Genomic DNA, 15,398 nt, shown 5'->3' with positions numbered 1-15,398 from the left:
AGAACATGAACTTCTTATTACCTCTGAATGCCAGGCTTTCTGTGTAGACAATTGCCTTCAAAGCTGCAATGACATTTCCAAGAATTCACTTTCCTCTCTTTGCCAATAAATTTCTCTTCCTCATTAGTCGACTGTTCAAAGATGAGAGCTTCCAGAAAAAAGAATTAATATTTACTGAGCATCTCCAACAGGCTGGCACTGTGCTAAATAGCTTTATGAATGGAATCAAATTTAAGCTAAAAATTATTAGTTTCATAGAGAAGAATATGGAAACTCAAGACATTTACTTAATATGTTTAAAGTCGGGCAATAAATATATAGAAGATTCCAGATTCAAACCCAGGTCTGTTTGACCCCAAAGACTGAGTGGTTTGCTTTCCAGAATCTGTATGTAGGAAAAAGATCTAAGAAATCTCTTGATGGAAATTTTAAAATTGATGGAATATTTGTTTTTTCTGGCTCATCTTATTAACCATGAAGCAAATCTGACACTTCCCTGGAAATGTGTTCTCACCGAACCTCTTTTGTTCTTTCGTCCTTCATAAACCTCAGTAATGGGTATATTCCAAGTATGGGGACCCTCTCAAAGTTACATAGGGAGGAGCTGGCTACTTAATTTGGATGAAAGAGAAGCTATAGTCTAACTTAGGATGCAAAATTGGTTCCTAGTAGAAGAGTTTTATTATTGTTGTTAGTTTTGTTTTTATTTTCTCATTTGTGTGTCCAGATTTGTTTTTCGTGGAGTGCCTAACCGTAGCAGCTGTTTTTGATCAGTGATCAGAGTGGATTACAAGAAAGATAAGTCACAATACTGAATCCTCAGAAATGCCCCTCCTGAAAGAAAGATCACACTCCCATTGGTACTAGGGCAACGTGGGTCTAGAGAGGCGATATTTTACTGATTCAAGCAACATTGACCACCTAAGTGTCAAGCCAGGCTGTTAGATGTGTCTTCCATCTACCACATTCACCTTTCTTAGCTCATTAGCTTTGAAGGGTCTCAATACTGGTGATAAGTTTTCTGGTAGAAGGATTCCCTGAGCCCTCTGCAAGCAGAACACAGAGGATAATCACTGGCTTTTATTGCATTATTTAGTTCCAATAACAATAACAACCCCTTGAGGCATGCTCGATATCCACCAGTCTCCTCGTTTTGGAGATGAACAAATGAGGCTCTAGATGGGGAAAATGACCCATTCTAAAGCATATAAGGAGTGAATGCCCCAAAAGACATACTTAGTCCATTTCTTTCCCACTACTTGAACTTATCTTAAAACCTTTTATGTCAAACATGCTTTCCTAGAAGAGATTTAAGAAGATCTTGAGCTCCTCCTCATCCATCACTCAGCAATAGTAAATGGTTGGGTCAGCTGGGTACTTTGATGAGCTTTTATGCAGTAGTTTCAGTGTATTTGAGAGGACTCAGCTATGCATAAGATGAAACCTCCTGATTGTTCATGCTGGTGTCCTGCTCAGATCCATGTTTTCCATTAGTGCTTGAGTTTCAATTACCTTCATATGTTAGGCAGCCTGCTGTGATCTGGAGGTACAGTTGTACATGGATAGCACACTGAAGAATAGATTTTAAATTATGCCTGCCACAAGTTTCTAAAAACAGAAAAACTCTGTTCACATTCTCTCCAACCACGATACTAGTGGAGAAGCTGATAGATAAATCAAGTACATGGTCCACCAGAGATGTCCCCTATATTAGAGAGTTCTATTTGACCAAGAAATTTAATTAATTTGCTTTTCTTAGATTTTTAACATTCATTTTTATTCATGATGGTATTAAGTATGTTTCAGATCATTAAAATGAGGTAGATTTTGTAATTTTTAATTTGTGAGAGTCTAATTGGAATAGATGACAATATATAAGAAGAAAAAATTGCCAGAAATAACCTGTTTTGAAATAACTTATTATAGATATGTAATTTTTTTCATAATTGCTAAGTATAGAACAATGATATAACCTACAACTAGAAAGAACAGTCAAATGACTGAGTTTTCACTTACTATTTTGACTAGTTTGCTTTTATTTTTTCACTATTTTTTCACAGTATATATAATTTTTCTCCCTCCAGTGATAAGAACTAAATATGCCAGTCATACAAAATTCAGAAAATACAAAATCGAGGGCTAACTGTTCTGTCTTGTTTTGATTGAGATGTCGGCAGTGAAGGGCCGAAAATGTGTCATTATAAAGCCTACCAGAGAGGCAGTGAAGATATACACGTTACCGTCTGCAATACTCAGAATATCCGTTTATTCCTACGTGAGACTGAATCTGCCACCTCACAGAGAATAAATTATAGTAGGCTCTCTGTATCCAGGAGTTCCACACCAGGTGATTCAACTAACAGCAGGTCAAAAATATTAGGAAAAGCATAATACAAAATAGTGATACAACAATAAAAATAACACAAATAATAAAAATATAGTATAACAACTATTTACATAGCATTTGCATTGCATTAGCTATTATAAGTAATCTAGAGATGATTTAAAGTATACAAAAGGATGTGTATAGAGGTTATATCAGGGACTTGGGCATCTGTGGATTTGGGTATTTGCAGAGGGAGGGTGTCCTGGAACCAGTCTCCCAGGAATACCAAGGAACAGCTGTACATTTCCTTTAATCTAAAATATATCAATTTAATTTTGAGAGCCTAAGATATTTTTTCCCACTACAGGAGCTAATTCATGGCACTGTCAGCCTTTTTAAAGCCTACCTGCTATTGGGCCATGATGTTGGTCATATCATTCATATTATTACAAATTATTAATTCTTAACCCACAAATGGAGGCAAGCCATACCAGTGGGCCATTGTGGGTGTGTATAATTTTATGGAGCATATTAAAAATTTCTACCATTTTATAATAGCAATCTTTTCCCACCAGAAAATACGTCCTGGGAAAAATATTTGGGGCTGGTAGAGAAAACATGATGAGGAAGAATTTGGGGGGCAGAGGTTACAAAAGATTGAGAAATACATGAAAGCCAACATCTGGACTTTTGGTTAAACCCTTCCCAGAACAGAGTTACGCCATTTGTTCAACAAGTATTTACCGAATATCTCCTTTGTGTCTGGCCCTGGAGGACTGAGATGAATCAGATAAAATCCCCTATTCTCAAGAAGTTCACAGTCTCATAGAGGTCAAAGTGGTTATGTCAACAAAGCATAACAGAAGAGTGGGATACCTATTTCTGTAGGAATGTACAGTGTGATGGGTCGCACAGGAGATGATTGGTGAGGTCTAGGGAAGCTTCCCAGAAGAGATGACTTTTGAATTTGATGTTGAAGCTTGAGAAGTTCAACTGTTGTAATAAAAGGAACCGCTTTTTGGAGCAGGAGAGCAATGAGTAAAAAGGCCAGGCATGTGGGAGAGCTTGGTGTGCTTGGGGAAAAGAAGTGAGTTCTTCATGTCATGCTGAACTGGTCCATTTTGGAAGGGGCAGGGTGTGAGCCTGGAAGACAAGGTGATGTCTAGGTTAGGGAAATATCTGGCATTCCACTGTGCAGAGGTGGGTTATGTTGTGTAGGCAACAGAGAAAACTTAGAATCGTTTTCAGCAGAATCATTTTAAGCAGGAGGAGGTGTCACATTTAACTGGGTCGACGATGATATTTGAGTTTCGAAGAAACCATAAATCTGCTGCAAGGTTTATAAAATATTTCCTCTTTAAAGATGCTGTTTCCCTTCAGGAGTCATGAGTGGGTCCGTAGTTTGGGCAAGATTGGAGGGTGGACTTGGAATTTCTTTTTTAAAAAAGCACACAAACAAAAATTGTCCAGATGGTTGTCATGAAGTAGAAAAGGACAAATATGAAAAATAAGCTTTTTTGGGTTTTTTTTCCTCACACTCACTTGAATATTTAATTATTTCCTATACCAACAAAAAGTATATAGCTGGAGCTCATGCTTTCTTGTGGCATTTAATGAAGGGGCAGTACCCACCCAAAAACAGTGTGGTTCACCTGCCAGTTAAGGCTTTCAGGATCTACCAAATACAAAAGAGCCAGTGTCTGAGTTTTGTTCCCAAGCGCAGAGAGATTATTGTATGATCCTAACATGCCAAATGACGGTGGCTTCTCTAGATGCTTAGAATAAAGAGCAAGTAAGAAAGATTTTGTTTGCTAACCTTCATGATGAGGAGAGGGCCCTCACATCTGCCGAGCTGAAAGCCACTGTGCACCGAAGGCTCTTGTCTCCTCTCCCGACAGATAACACCGCCGGGGTGTACGCCCGGCGCGGAGGGTTCAGTCGGCAGAAGCAGGATTTATACCTTCTGCCCATCGTGATCAGCGACGGGGGATTCCCGCCCATGAGCAGCACCAACACCCTCACCATCAAGGTGTGCGGGTGCGACGTGAACGGCGCGCTGCTGTCCTGCAACGCAGAGGCCTACATCCTCAACGCCGGCCTGAGCACGGGCGCGCTGATCGCCATCCTGGCCTGCATTGTCATTCTGCTGGGTAAGGGGTCTCCTTGGTCACCTGCAGGAAGGGCCCTAGGCCTAGATGCCCGTCCTTGAAGCACGGGCTGGTTACCAGGGACATGCTCTGCTGTGCACTGTGGGCACCGTTTAAGACAAGAGAAAGGGGGTGTCTGCTCTCCTGCAGTTGATGGCGTAGCGGGGGAGAGCAGGAATTTGAACAAGCAGTTACAGCCTGGTTGACAGAAGGCTACGTAGAGCAGAAGCCATCTGGGGGCTGGAGGGACATCAGAGAAGTTTTGGCAGAAGAGGAATTTGGGCAGAGTCCTGGTGTATGGGCAGCAAGGGTTTTGCCTCCCAAGAGGAAGGAGATAAGTTAGAAGGAACAGAAAAAGAGTAATCATGAGACAAAAGACAGCTTGTAAAGGACTCTAGGAACTGGAGGAAGGAAGAAGCAGGACCTTTAGCCCTCCCACTGATTAGCATATGCAATATCTATGTGCTGGCCTCGGCTCATGGGGAGCGCTGGGAAGCTGTTCCTGCACCCGCCGGCTGAGTTAGGGGCCGCCCTGTTCAGCATGCTACCCCAGTGGTGGTTTACACTGTAGTAACGCCAGTGTGTTGATGCCAATGACACCTACCATCGCTGAGCCCGAGGAAGATGAGATTTGTCCCAACATGCCAGAACTAGTGAACGACAAAATTAGGACTCAAACTCATATATGCATGACAACAAACCTATGCTTTCCCCATGATGTTTAATGCTACATTGAATGAGTTAATGGAGTCCGACTCCATAGTGAAGAGCCAGTGAGTCCAGTTCAACAAATAGTTACTGAATATTATCTGGGTGCCAGGCCCCAGGTTAGGTCCTGAGGACTAAAGAAGTCCCCAAGATCTCTGTGCTCAGCACGTTCACAGGGTACCAAGGAAAGTGTGCACGGACAGGTAAGCAAAGGCCCACGGTGAGTGCTTCAGGAGGAACATGAACAAAAGGTGGTCAGGGCACAACGTAGAAAGTGCCTGGCGTTGCCTGGGAAGGTCCGATACAGCTTCCCAGAGGACATGGCTGCTGGGAGAGTTTTCCTCCTGGTGAAGGGGGCTGGGATGGATGGATGGATGGATATTCCAAACAGAGGGAACAAAATATGAAATGCCCTGAAGAATTAACAGTGAGAGAAAAGGCAGATATGTAAACCACGTCATAAATGTTGATGGTGATGGTCAGAACAGGGCCAGGTGTGTGCAGGGACCAGGTGCTCATGGCCCTGTCTGCTGTCAGGATGGGACGGCAGGACACATTTCCATGATGAAAGATGAAATAGGGTCAGCCCAGCAAAGAAAGTGAAAAGGAGTGGTCTGGTGGCCTGGGCTGGTGCAAGGGCTGCCAAGGGCAAGGCACGGAGCTCTGGGCACCTCATGAAGTCGAGGGCAAGTGCAGCCCCTCACCCCTGCATCCCAGAGTGGGGGTGGGCTCGAAGGGGCGCTCAGTCTCCTTGCCTACATCAGCTGCATTTTCTTCAGTCTTGCTGAGTGTGTGGGAGAGTCTTCTAATGGAACATTGTGGAAGCCTCTTGGGGGAGCAGAGAGAATCGATAAAGAATTCAACAGTGTCTGAGCTTTCCTTATAAATGACTCTGCTCACTCTTCCCAGATCGCCCACGCTTAATGGAATCCCCTCTCTCAGGGAAGAGATGAGATTGCTTCATCCTAGGTTTCAGCTGACACTGTTTTCCTACATTCAAATAAATAGAAGACTTTGTCTCCTGGGGATCTTTATAAACTTCCCCTCTGCTGCACGGTAGTCTAAAGAGAGTCTTACGAGTAGGGTCAGTGCTGTTTCTCAGACCTTGGTAGGAACTAGCCATCACATCCCAGAAAAAGGTGGGTCCTGAGGTCTCTGAATGTCCTCATTTTTAAACTTTGTAAAGGCAAAGAGAATATGGCATTAGCCACTTTTAAGAGACTGCAGACCAACAGATTTAGAATCTTCCTCGTACTTAAGAATATGGTATCTGGATTCATTTGTTAAAATTTCAAAATAGTCCCAAACCTGCCGAGTTGTTGGATGTCATGTTTTCATGGCAGCATTTGCAGAGGACCAGACAGGTGCGGGTCAACTTTACACATCTTGGGGGATTCCAGGCAAAACTCTGGTTTCGTATGTGAGTTCCAGTTCTGAAGCATTTGTACACCGTGGTTTACGGTAAGCAGAGTTTCTCCGGGAGAAGAATCCAGGAACGCTGGGCTTTACCAAGGCTTCCTTTCTTTCTCTTTCTCTGTAGTCATCGTAGTATTGTTCGTGACCCTGAGGAGGCAAAAGAAAGAACCGCTCATTGTCTTTGAGGAAGAAGATGTCCGTGAGAACATCATTACCTATGACGATGAAGGGGGCGGGGAGGAAGACACAGAAGCCTTCGATATCGCCACCCTCCAAAATCCTGATGGGATTAATGGATTTATCCCTCGCAAAGACATAAAACCTGAGTATCAGTATATGCCTAGACCTGGGCTCCGGCCAGCGCCCAACAGCGTGGACGTCGATGACTTCATCAACACGAGAATACAGGAGGCAGATAACGACCCCACCGCACCCCCTTATGACTCCATCCAAATCTATGGTTACGAAGGCAGGGGCTCCGTGGCTGGGTCCCTGAGCTCCTTAGAGTCTGCCACCACAGATTCAGACTTGGACTATGACTATCTACAGAACTGGGGACCTCGTTTTAAGAAACTAGCAGACTTGTATGGTTCCAAAGACACTTTTGATGACGACTCTTAACAATAACGATTCAAATTTGGCCTTAAGAACTGTGTCTGGCGTTCTCAAGAATTTAGAAGATGTGTAAACAGGTATTTTTTTACATCCAGGAAAGGCTCATTTAAAACAAGCAGAGTTTTACAGAGAGGATACATTTAATAAAACTGCAAGGACATCAAAGTGGTAAATACTGTGAAGTACCTTTTCTCGCAAAAAAGGCAAAGAGTGAAGTTGTTTGTCAACTTCGCTGGAGAAAAACCACTTGGCGTACAAAATATTTAAGGGAAGGAGAAGTCCCGCCGCGAACTGACAATGAAGGAAATCATGTATGTGTTATGAACATCTAAGTCTTTCTTCTTTTTTAATTTGTCAAAGAAGCTTCCACAAAATTAGAAAGGACAACAGTTCTGAGCTGTAATTTCGCCTTAAACTATGGACACTCTATATGTAGTGCATTTTTAAACTTGAAATATATAATATTCAGCCAGCTTAAACCCATACGATGTATGTACAATACAATGTACAATTATGTCTCCTGAGCATCAGTCTTGTTACTGCTGATTCTTGTAAATCTTTTTGCTTCTACTTTCATCTTAAACTAATATGTGCCAGATATAACTGTCTTGTTTCAGTGAGAGACGCCCTATTTCTATGTCATTTTTAATGTATCTATTTGTACAATTTTAAAGTTCTTATTTTAGTATACATGCAAATATCAGTATTCTGACATGTAAGAAAATGTTACGGCATCACACTTATATTTTATGAACATTGTACTGTTGCTTTAATATAAGCTTCAATATAAGAAGCAACCTTTGAAATAAAAAAAAGATTCTTTTTTAATTCTGGGTTTGATTCTTAACATGGAGAAAATTTTTTAAGTATTTCTAATGATCCATTTCTATTTCTAATTTAATTGTGACCTTTTAGTAACCCTATTTATGATCTATTGTAGTCTATCTGCTGCTTTTATTGTTTATTTAAAATCAAATATGTTTTACAAATGTTTTTTCAGATAAGATTCTGTAACATCCTGTAAAGCTTATTTTTTTTTTTTTTTTTTTGTGCATTCTCGGTGTTAAGCTCCTGGCTTCTCTTCGCACACATCTTCTGAAAAAGAAGGATGCTAAAGAACTAGGTCAGTCTATGACTTTGCAATACGTGTTATATAATATGCATTTATCTTGTATATCAGTAGTCTGATGGCCATGAGAGACGAATCCATGAGGGAACAGAACTGTCAGAACTCTAATGTTCCAGGTGTGGATTCTGTGCCCCACCCTGAGCATTTGGGGGTTGGAGGAAGTGAAGAGTCAAAACTATAAATTTGCTCCAGACTCCAATATTACTCTATTTTTCCTGATGTTGAACTTGCCGGGTTATCATAAGACGCTGACAGTTTGAAACTGCTCATTTTTCCTCCTGTAATTTTAACTTCTCTTAAAATAACATGGCATTTTAAGTTTTGATAAGAGAAAGAGCAATTCATTTCAAAAACTTTTATTTAGAATATGCTTAGGGCCATAAGCTCAGAATGAGGGCAGGGACCGTGTTGGATTCTGAGGGTCAATATCATTTGATCCATGAGTTTATCTACAGTCCTCTGCAGTCCCAGCTAGTTTTTTAGGGGTTGGGATTTACCTGAAGGACATTTCATCTGTTCGGTTGGGCCAAAGGTCAAAACGTAGCAATACTTGGGGAAAGACCACACAAAGTCATGCTGCAAACGCTTTCCCTCTTTCCCCCTAAACACAGGGCACATGCTTTTTCTTGGATTGCAGACACTTTTCAGATTATCTTTTTCTTTCTTACTTTATTGTGAAAGTTTGTTTCAAGCATTTCTTGATATCCTCTTACATACTATCTTTTGTGACTCAAGTCAACATGCATACAAAGAGAAATGTTTTTATGAAGTGCTTGCTTCCATTTTACTTTGTATTTAAATCCAATTGGGCTCAACACTTCAATGGAATAAATTCTGTGGACAATGTCTCTTTAGAATCTTTCATCTCGGTGAAGGATTGCACATTCTCAATACTTCCATAATTGCAGGTTGTGTTCACTTTTTATATAGTTTTTGTAATCCAAAGAATATTTTGCTAGATTTGCACAGATCTCCAATTGAATTTGAAATGAAGAAATAACTCAAAAGGAATATGAATAGCATTTAAATAAGTATACAGCTGTAAGTAACCCTCTCACCGTGGATGATCCTTTTTCCTAGGAATGTATTTGGATTAGAGCTGACAACTACATTTTCACATTTTTGTGTTTAAGTTTTTTTTCAAAAAAGGCTGTCTACTTTTCAATAGTTAAATACTTGTTTTTCTCTTTTCTTTTGTCTTATTTTTTTATTTTAAGCCTCTATTGTTTGTAGAACCCTCTTAGAAGCTTGGAAATAAAATGTCTTTCCCGACTAGTGGAGTCCTTTTTCATTTGGAACATACTGCCTTAAAAGCAATCTTAGTTTAAGTGATCCTTCCTTATGTGATAATCGCTGCTTTATCACATCAATGGAGCTAAAGAAGGAACAAGGGCTCTGTTCTTCTTGTCCTGGAGTAGTGGGTATTATATCTATTCATCATTCATTCACTTGTTCATTCAACAACATCTTATTGTGTAGATTCTGTGCTAGTTACTTGGGGAAGCAGAATGAGTCTTGCTACCTGCCTTGGTATCTTTCAGTCAATCCTCTCCACCTTGTACCAAAATAACTATCCAGTTGTTTTGGAATCACCTATTTACCTATATGCCCACCCACCTCCCTAGACGATACAACAGGATATTTCCTCTCCTTCAGGGTTGAGGGAAGACAATGAATTAAATTAAAGGTGTAATAGGAGGAAGACAGACGTTGAACGTGAATGGAGGGTAGGCCACTTGTGGCCCTTCTGGACAGATACTGAGTTTAGCTAAGTTCTCTCTTAGAGGCCAGGGTTCCTGGAATGATGGGGAAGATGAGAGAGCAGCTTATCACGTCGCTTGAAGAATGACATAAAAATCCACATTCGTGGTTCCCAGAGAGTATGGCTCTGGGTGTCAGGTGGGACAAGGTCAGGAGCATTTGAAATTGCTCCTGGGTCATAGTGCCACATCTTTGACCTCTTTTTGAGAACTTTTATAAGACAGTGGGGCTGGGAGGTGGGGGGGCAGGAAGTTGAGGTCTCTGAGCAGAAGAGTGGCAAATTCTGTCTGGCAGGTGCTGTGAAGGACAAATTGGTAGCATATAAACCTAGAGACATGCAAGGACGGTTTTTGTGAAGGTCAAAATGAGATAAAATGAGGGCCTGAGATAAATTCAGTCTATTAGGGGTGGGGAAGAGGAAATACCTCCCTGCTTCCTCACTGCTCTCAGCCTGCTCGGGACCATCCTCATCTCCGGCTCCAAGGACTGGCTGCTCTCCACCTCGCAACCTCTTCTCCACAAAGAAGCCAGAGGGATGTTTCTAACACACAGCTGTGGATCACGTGACTGCACAATGTAAACCTCTTCACTGGCCAATTCCCTTACTTTATTGCTTGAGGTGGCCAGGGCCCTGCAAACCTCTCCCGTGTCACCCCATTCCATTTTCCTTGCAGCGCCCTGGGCTTCCGCCTCACTGATTGTCTTTTAGTCCCTCGTACAAACAAAATGTGTCCCCTTTTCCTTCGAAAGTAGATCACCTGTTGCTGATTTTCTTTGTATCAGTGACAGCTCTTGAAACATTCTGCTTTCTGGTTGTGTGTATGTGTGTTTGTGAGTCTGACGGCCTGACCAGAATGGAAGCTCCCAGAGGGCAGGGATCTTGTTTTCTCACTCACCGTTTTACACCCAGCTGTTTACGCTGAGCCTGAGACATAACAGGTGCATGATAACTATCTATGGAATGAAAGCAAACAGACCAATGAGGCAGCTATATCAGGATTTGATGAGTGATTAGAGATTGGCAGTATGTTTTTAAGCTTCCTTGCCTGAGAAATTGTGTCAGCTGTGAAGGTGAATTAAATTCGGGTTGGCATGGTAAACGGGAGGTGTTTGTGTGACAGCTGGATGGAACCGTCAGGTAGGCAATCTAAAGTAGGATTTGCAGCTCGCTCGCTGCAGAAGGAGGGGCTGGCCGTGGAAATTAGGAGTCGTCGAATGGGAGCTAAAGCCTCAGGAGTGACTGTGTTTCTTCTAATTGGGTTTTCACTGTTCTCTCCCAATGTTAAAAGAGTATTTTAACAGTGAAATCCCTTTGGTGTTGAAGAGTAATGCTGATTTTAGTTTTATTAATAAGGATAATTAGTAAGCATAAACCTTATGCTTGTATGTCAAATGCTTTGAAAAATAGGAAAGGAATATTGATTAATTCACTAATTATTCCCTTCAATTAATGAACCTTTTCTTTTAGCTCATACTGTATTGGTGTCATGTACGAGACACGTGACACACATTCTGTTCCTATGAGAAGACGAAGTACTAAAATCCCCACTTTACGCTGAAGGAAATTGTACACCAGAGAGGTTAAGCATCTCTCCAAATCATACACAGGAAGTGATGTCAACGCTGGATGGAAAAGAATCCTATTTCTCCCACCTTGTCTGGAGGACTTACTTAAACTTAAAGAAGCCAACAGCAATGACTATTCCTCACAATTCAGTGACTTAGCTAGGCATGGGTGGTGAGAACTTGGAAGGGAATGAAAGCTTCCCAGCCTCCATTCATTTGGTTTATTACTTTGAGCAACTATTCACCATGTAGTTTGACAATGGGATTTAGTCACAAGGCTGAAAGCTCAGCCTGCCTTCCAAGTCCAAAGTGATACACGGAACAGAATTGTGGATTGTTCTGCTGGGCTCTGCATCTTTCTACAATATGAATTTTAAAAGTCAAATGTAAAAAAAAAATTAGGCATTCTATAGCTGTTTGTATTATGTTTCTTAGAGAACAACGATAGTTCATCCTCTTCATGGGGTTAAAAATGTTTTGTTTTTTAACAAAAGTCAATGTCTGGAGCCATAGTCAAATCTCAACAGCCTGTGAGTAAGAATTGAATTTACATTGTGGAAATTAGCTCATGGGATCATGTTTCAGGATCAGAGGATACTGTCTTCTTAAAAGGACTCTCTTCATTCCTGATGACTTAAATATGATCTTATTGCTCTGCCACTTTAAGAAACTACTAGGCAATACTTGGTCATCTCTCACAGGTTCACAGAGACAACACTGGCCTAAGACTCAGCTTGCAGAGAGCTCAGATCTTCAGCTCAAGAGTAAAAAAAAAATACCCTATATTGGGCATGACATTTAATACTTCAGGCTATGTCTCCTTTCTGCAGGGCACATATGCTTGAGGCAAGAAACACCAAACAGCCTGGCATCCATTTGAAAATGGAAGAGAGTAGGACAGAAAATACAAAGAGAATCAGCTCCAAGCAGTATTTAACAAAAGTATTCTGCTGTATTATTATAGTGGGGGAGCAGTAGACATTAAACCCCCTTTTCATGACAAACCACTAAAAAAAAATCTATCTACACCCACATGGTTATAGGTATAGTAAAGTTAGATATAGTCATATAGTGTTAAGTAATGAGGAGGAAAAAAAGTGGAAAGGGATTGTCAGGTTGGGGAGAAGGTGCTTGTATTTTATATAGTCTGGCCAGTGAAGGCTGCAGCAAGAAGGTGATATTTGAGTAAAGCCCTGAAGAGAGTGAGCAGCTAACCACACAGACATCTGGTATAATATTTTTTCAAGCAGTGGGAATAATCAGAGCAAAGGCAGCTGAACTAGAAAGGCAAAAGAGAGAGAGGAGAAAATATTTGTGTGAAATATGGCAAGAAATGGGATCATATTGTTAACATCCAAATGGCTCATATAAATCACTAAGGCATTAGTAGATGAATGACTAAAGATTAGTAACAAACTACAAAAGAGAAAATGCAACAGGCTAGCAACAACGCAGAAAAAATCATTCACTTATCTCCACTAACTTGTATTCAAATAAATATATACTAAGCTAAGGTAATGTTTCAACTGCTATATTTCAATGAAACCAAGATAAAAATTTAAAAAATAACACAGTTATAATTATAATAGTAGTACCGGCAAGAAGTCAGAGAAACAAATGCTTTAATGTTTTGATGATAAGAAGTGTAAAATGGTATACTTCTCCGGAAAGTCAGTTTGGCAGCATGGATCACAAGCCAATGTCATGGGAGTGATCATCCTATCTCTGAGAATCTATCTACATAAGGATGCAATTTAAATATGCAAAAAAATCCCTGCATATGTATATTCACAAGAGTGATCTGTGATATCAGAAGAATTAAGTGTCGGGCAACATGATCTGAGTTAAATAAATGTGGCAATTTACTCCGTCAATGAATACATAGCTATTAAACATGATGACTCAAAAATGATTTAGTAACATGGTGACATAGAAAATGTTTACAGTGTGGCTTTAAATGGGAGTGGATGAAGTCATAATAGTGTACGATATATGTATCTTGATTACAGTTTAGGTTTATAAACAGCTTTTGTGTATGTACGTGTGCATATTCCTGTGTTTGTGTATGTGTTCGTTCCTCCTTCTGGAGTACATAATGGCCTCTGCATTATGCAGGGTTCTTCAGAGAAACAGAACCATCTAAGTGATAAAGGGTTTTAAAACTATTTCCCAAGGGTAGAAGACAAAGGTCAAGATCTTGTTAGACTATAAAATAGATCTGTCTGGATATATTTAGTACCAGCAATAATCCCAAAGATTATCCCGTGGGATGAGGTTCAGCTGTCTTCAAGGTTGGGAATAATCATAAAAAAAAAAAAATATATTCTCAGTGTAAGGAAAGACTATGGAATTTATGCCTTTGGAAGATCATAAGCTCCCCATAACTGGAGATAATCAAGATGATGCTGCAGAATCACCGATTAAGGATATTGTTTACACGTATTATGGAGGATTTGACTAGAATCTAAGGGTCCATCAATTTTTTCTTTCCAGTTCTAAATACTTTTACCAAACCCAATAATGTTAGGGTTAGGTGGGGTATTGAAAGCCTAAGTACCTATATTTCTCAATGTAACAATAAATATGTCAATGAAGACCCATTTTAGGAAAATTCAGCTTTTTAAATTCTCTGCTAAAAAAGGAACCATACCTAACAGGTACAGCGTACACTATCTGGGTGATGGGCAGGCTTACAACTTTGACTCAAGCAGTACAAAAGCAATTCATGTAACCAAAATATTTGTATGCCCATCATATTCTGAAATTTCAAAAAAAAAGAGGAATTAAATTTAAAAGGAAAAAAATATTAAGTCACAAAACTTTTTGGCCTTGATAAACAAAAGCATCGCCATCCTGTGCCATCCTCTCAGTGGTCTTCCTGGTCTAGATCCGAAATCCCAGAAGGTGGGGACTTAGCAGCTTGGCATACCTATGTGTACTTAACATAGGGTGGGCCTACTGCCAGTGCCAGGCAGCTTCTCAAGCTGCCAGGATGTATTCCTCAACTCCCATTAATCCCATTAAGAACAAGCCAATGACTTTAATTTGGATTCCTGATTGAACTATAAATTGCACTCCATCTGCTTTGCAGTCTAAGCAACAGATAAGCCAACACTTCCTGGAGAGGAATTTGCTTAAATGCTCAAATTGGGGAAATGGGCAGCTGAAGATATTAGTGCCAAAACTGTGGTCATTAGGGGTGCCTCCTTCAGTCCGAATGTGGGAAGGGAACATTTCCTTGATGTATCCATTCATCACTCCTAGGCCCATCTGGCGTTTGGGGAGGAACAGAAAAGTGTGCTGATACAACTGATAAAAGTATACAGTATTCCCCCTTTATCCTGATGGGGTATGTTCCAAGATCCCTAGTGGATGCCTGAAACTACAGATAGTAGCAAACTCTATATATATTATGTTTTTTCCTATCCATAATAGCTATGATAAAGTTTAATTTATAAACTAGGCACAGTAAGAGATTAACAATGATAACTAATCATAAAATAGGACAATTATATAACAATATATTATAATACAAGTTATGTGAATGGAGTCTCTCTCTCTCTCTCTCTCAAAATACCTTGTTGTGCTGTACTCACCTATTTTTGGACCACGGTTGACCATGGAACTGAAACATGGCAAACCAAACTGCGGATAAGGGGCCGGGCACAGTGGCTCATGCCTGTAATCCTAGCATCCTGGGAGGCCAAGGCAGGTGGATTGAGCTCAGGAG

The 15,398-nt window shown here is 40.5% G+C and overlaps 1 protein-coding gene across 2 annotated transcripts in view; it reads left to right on the top strand.

Moving 5' to 3' along the window:
* CDH11 (cadherin 11) overlaps nucleotides 1-10,704 on the top strand; it is a 135,936-nt gene extending 125,232 nt beyond the window's left edge. For both annotated transcript variants that reach the window (XM_069497879.1, XM_069497878.1), the window contains 2 exons: nucleotides 4,225-4,476; nucleotides 6,722-10,704. In XM_069497879.1, coding sequence (XP_069353980.1) covers nucleotides 4,225-4,476; nucleotides 6,722-7,218 — 749 coding nt within the window. In that variant the 3' untranslated portion in view covers nucleotides 7,219-10,704. The remainder of the gene's footprint in view (nucleotides 1-4,224; nucleotides 4,477-6,721) is intronic.
* The last annotated feature ends 4,694 nt before the right edge of the window (nucleotides 10,705-15,398 follow it).

This window comes from Eulemur rufifrons, chromosome 23 (assembly GCF_041146395.1).
Source record: "Eulemur rufifrons isolate Redbay chromosome 23, OSU_ERuf_1, whole genome shotgun sequence".
In the NCBI taxonomy this organism is placed as follows: Eukaryota; Metazoa; Chordata; class Mammalia; order Primates; family Lemuridae; genus Eulemur; species Eulemur rufifrons.
The sequence above is the reverse complement of the archived record's forward strand: the minus strand, read 5'-3'. Positions and strand labels throughout refer to the sequence as shown.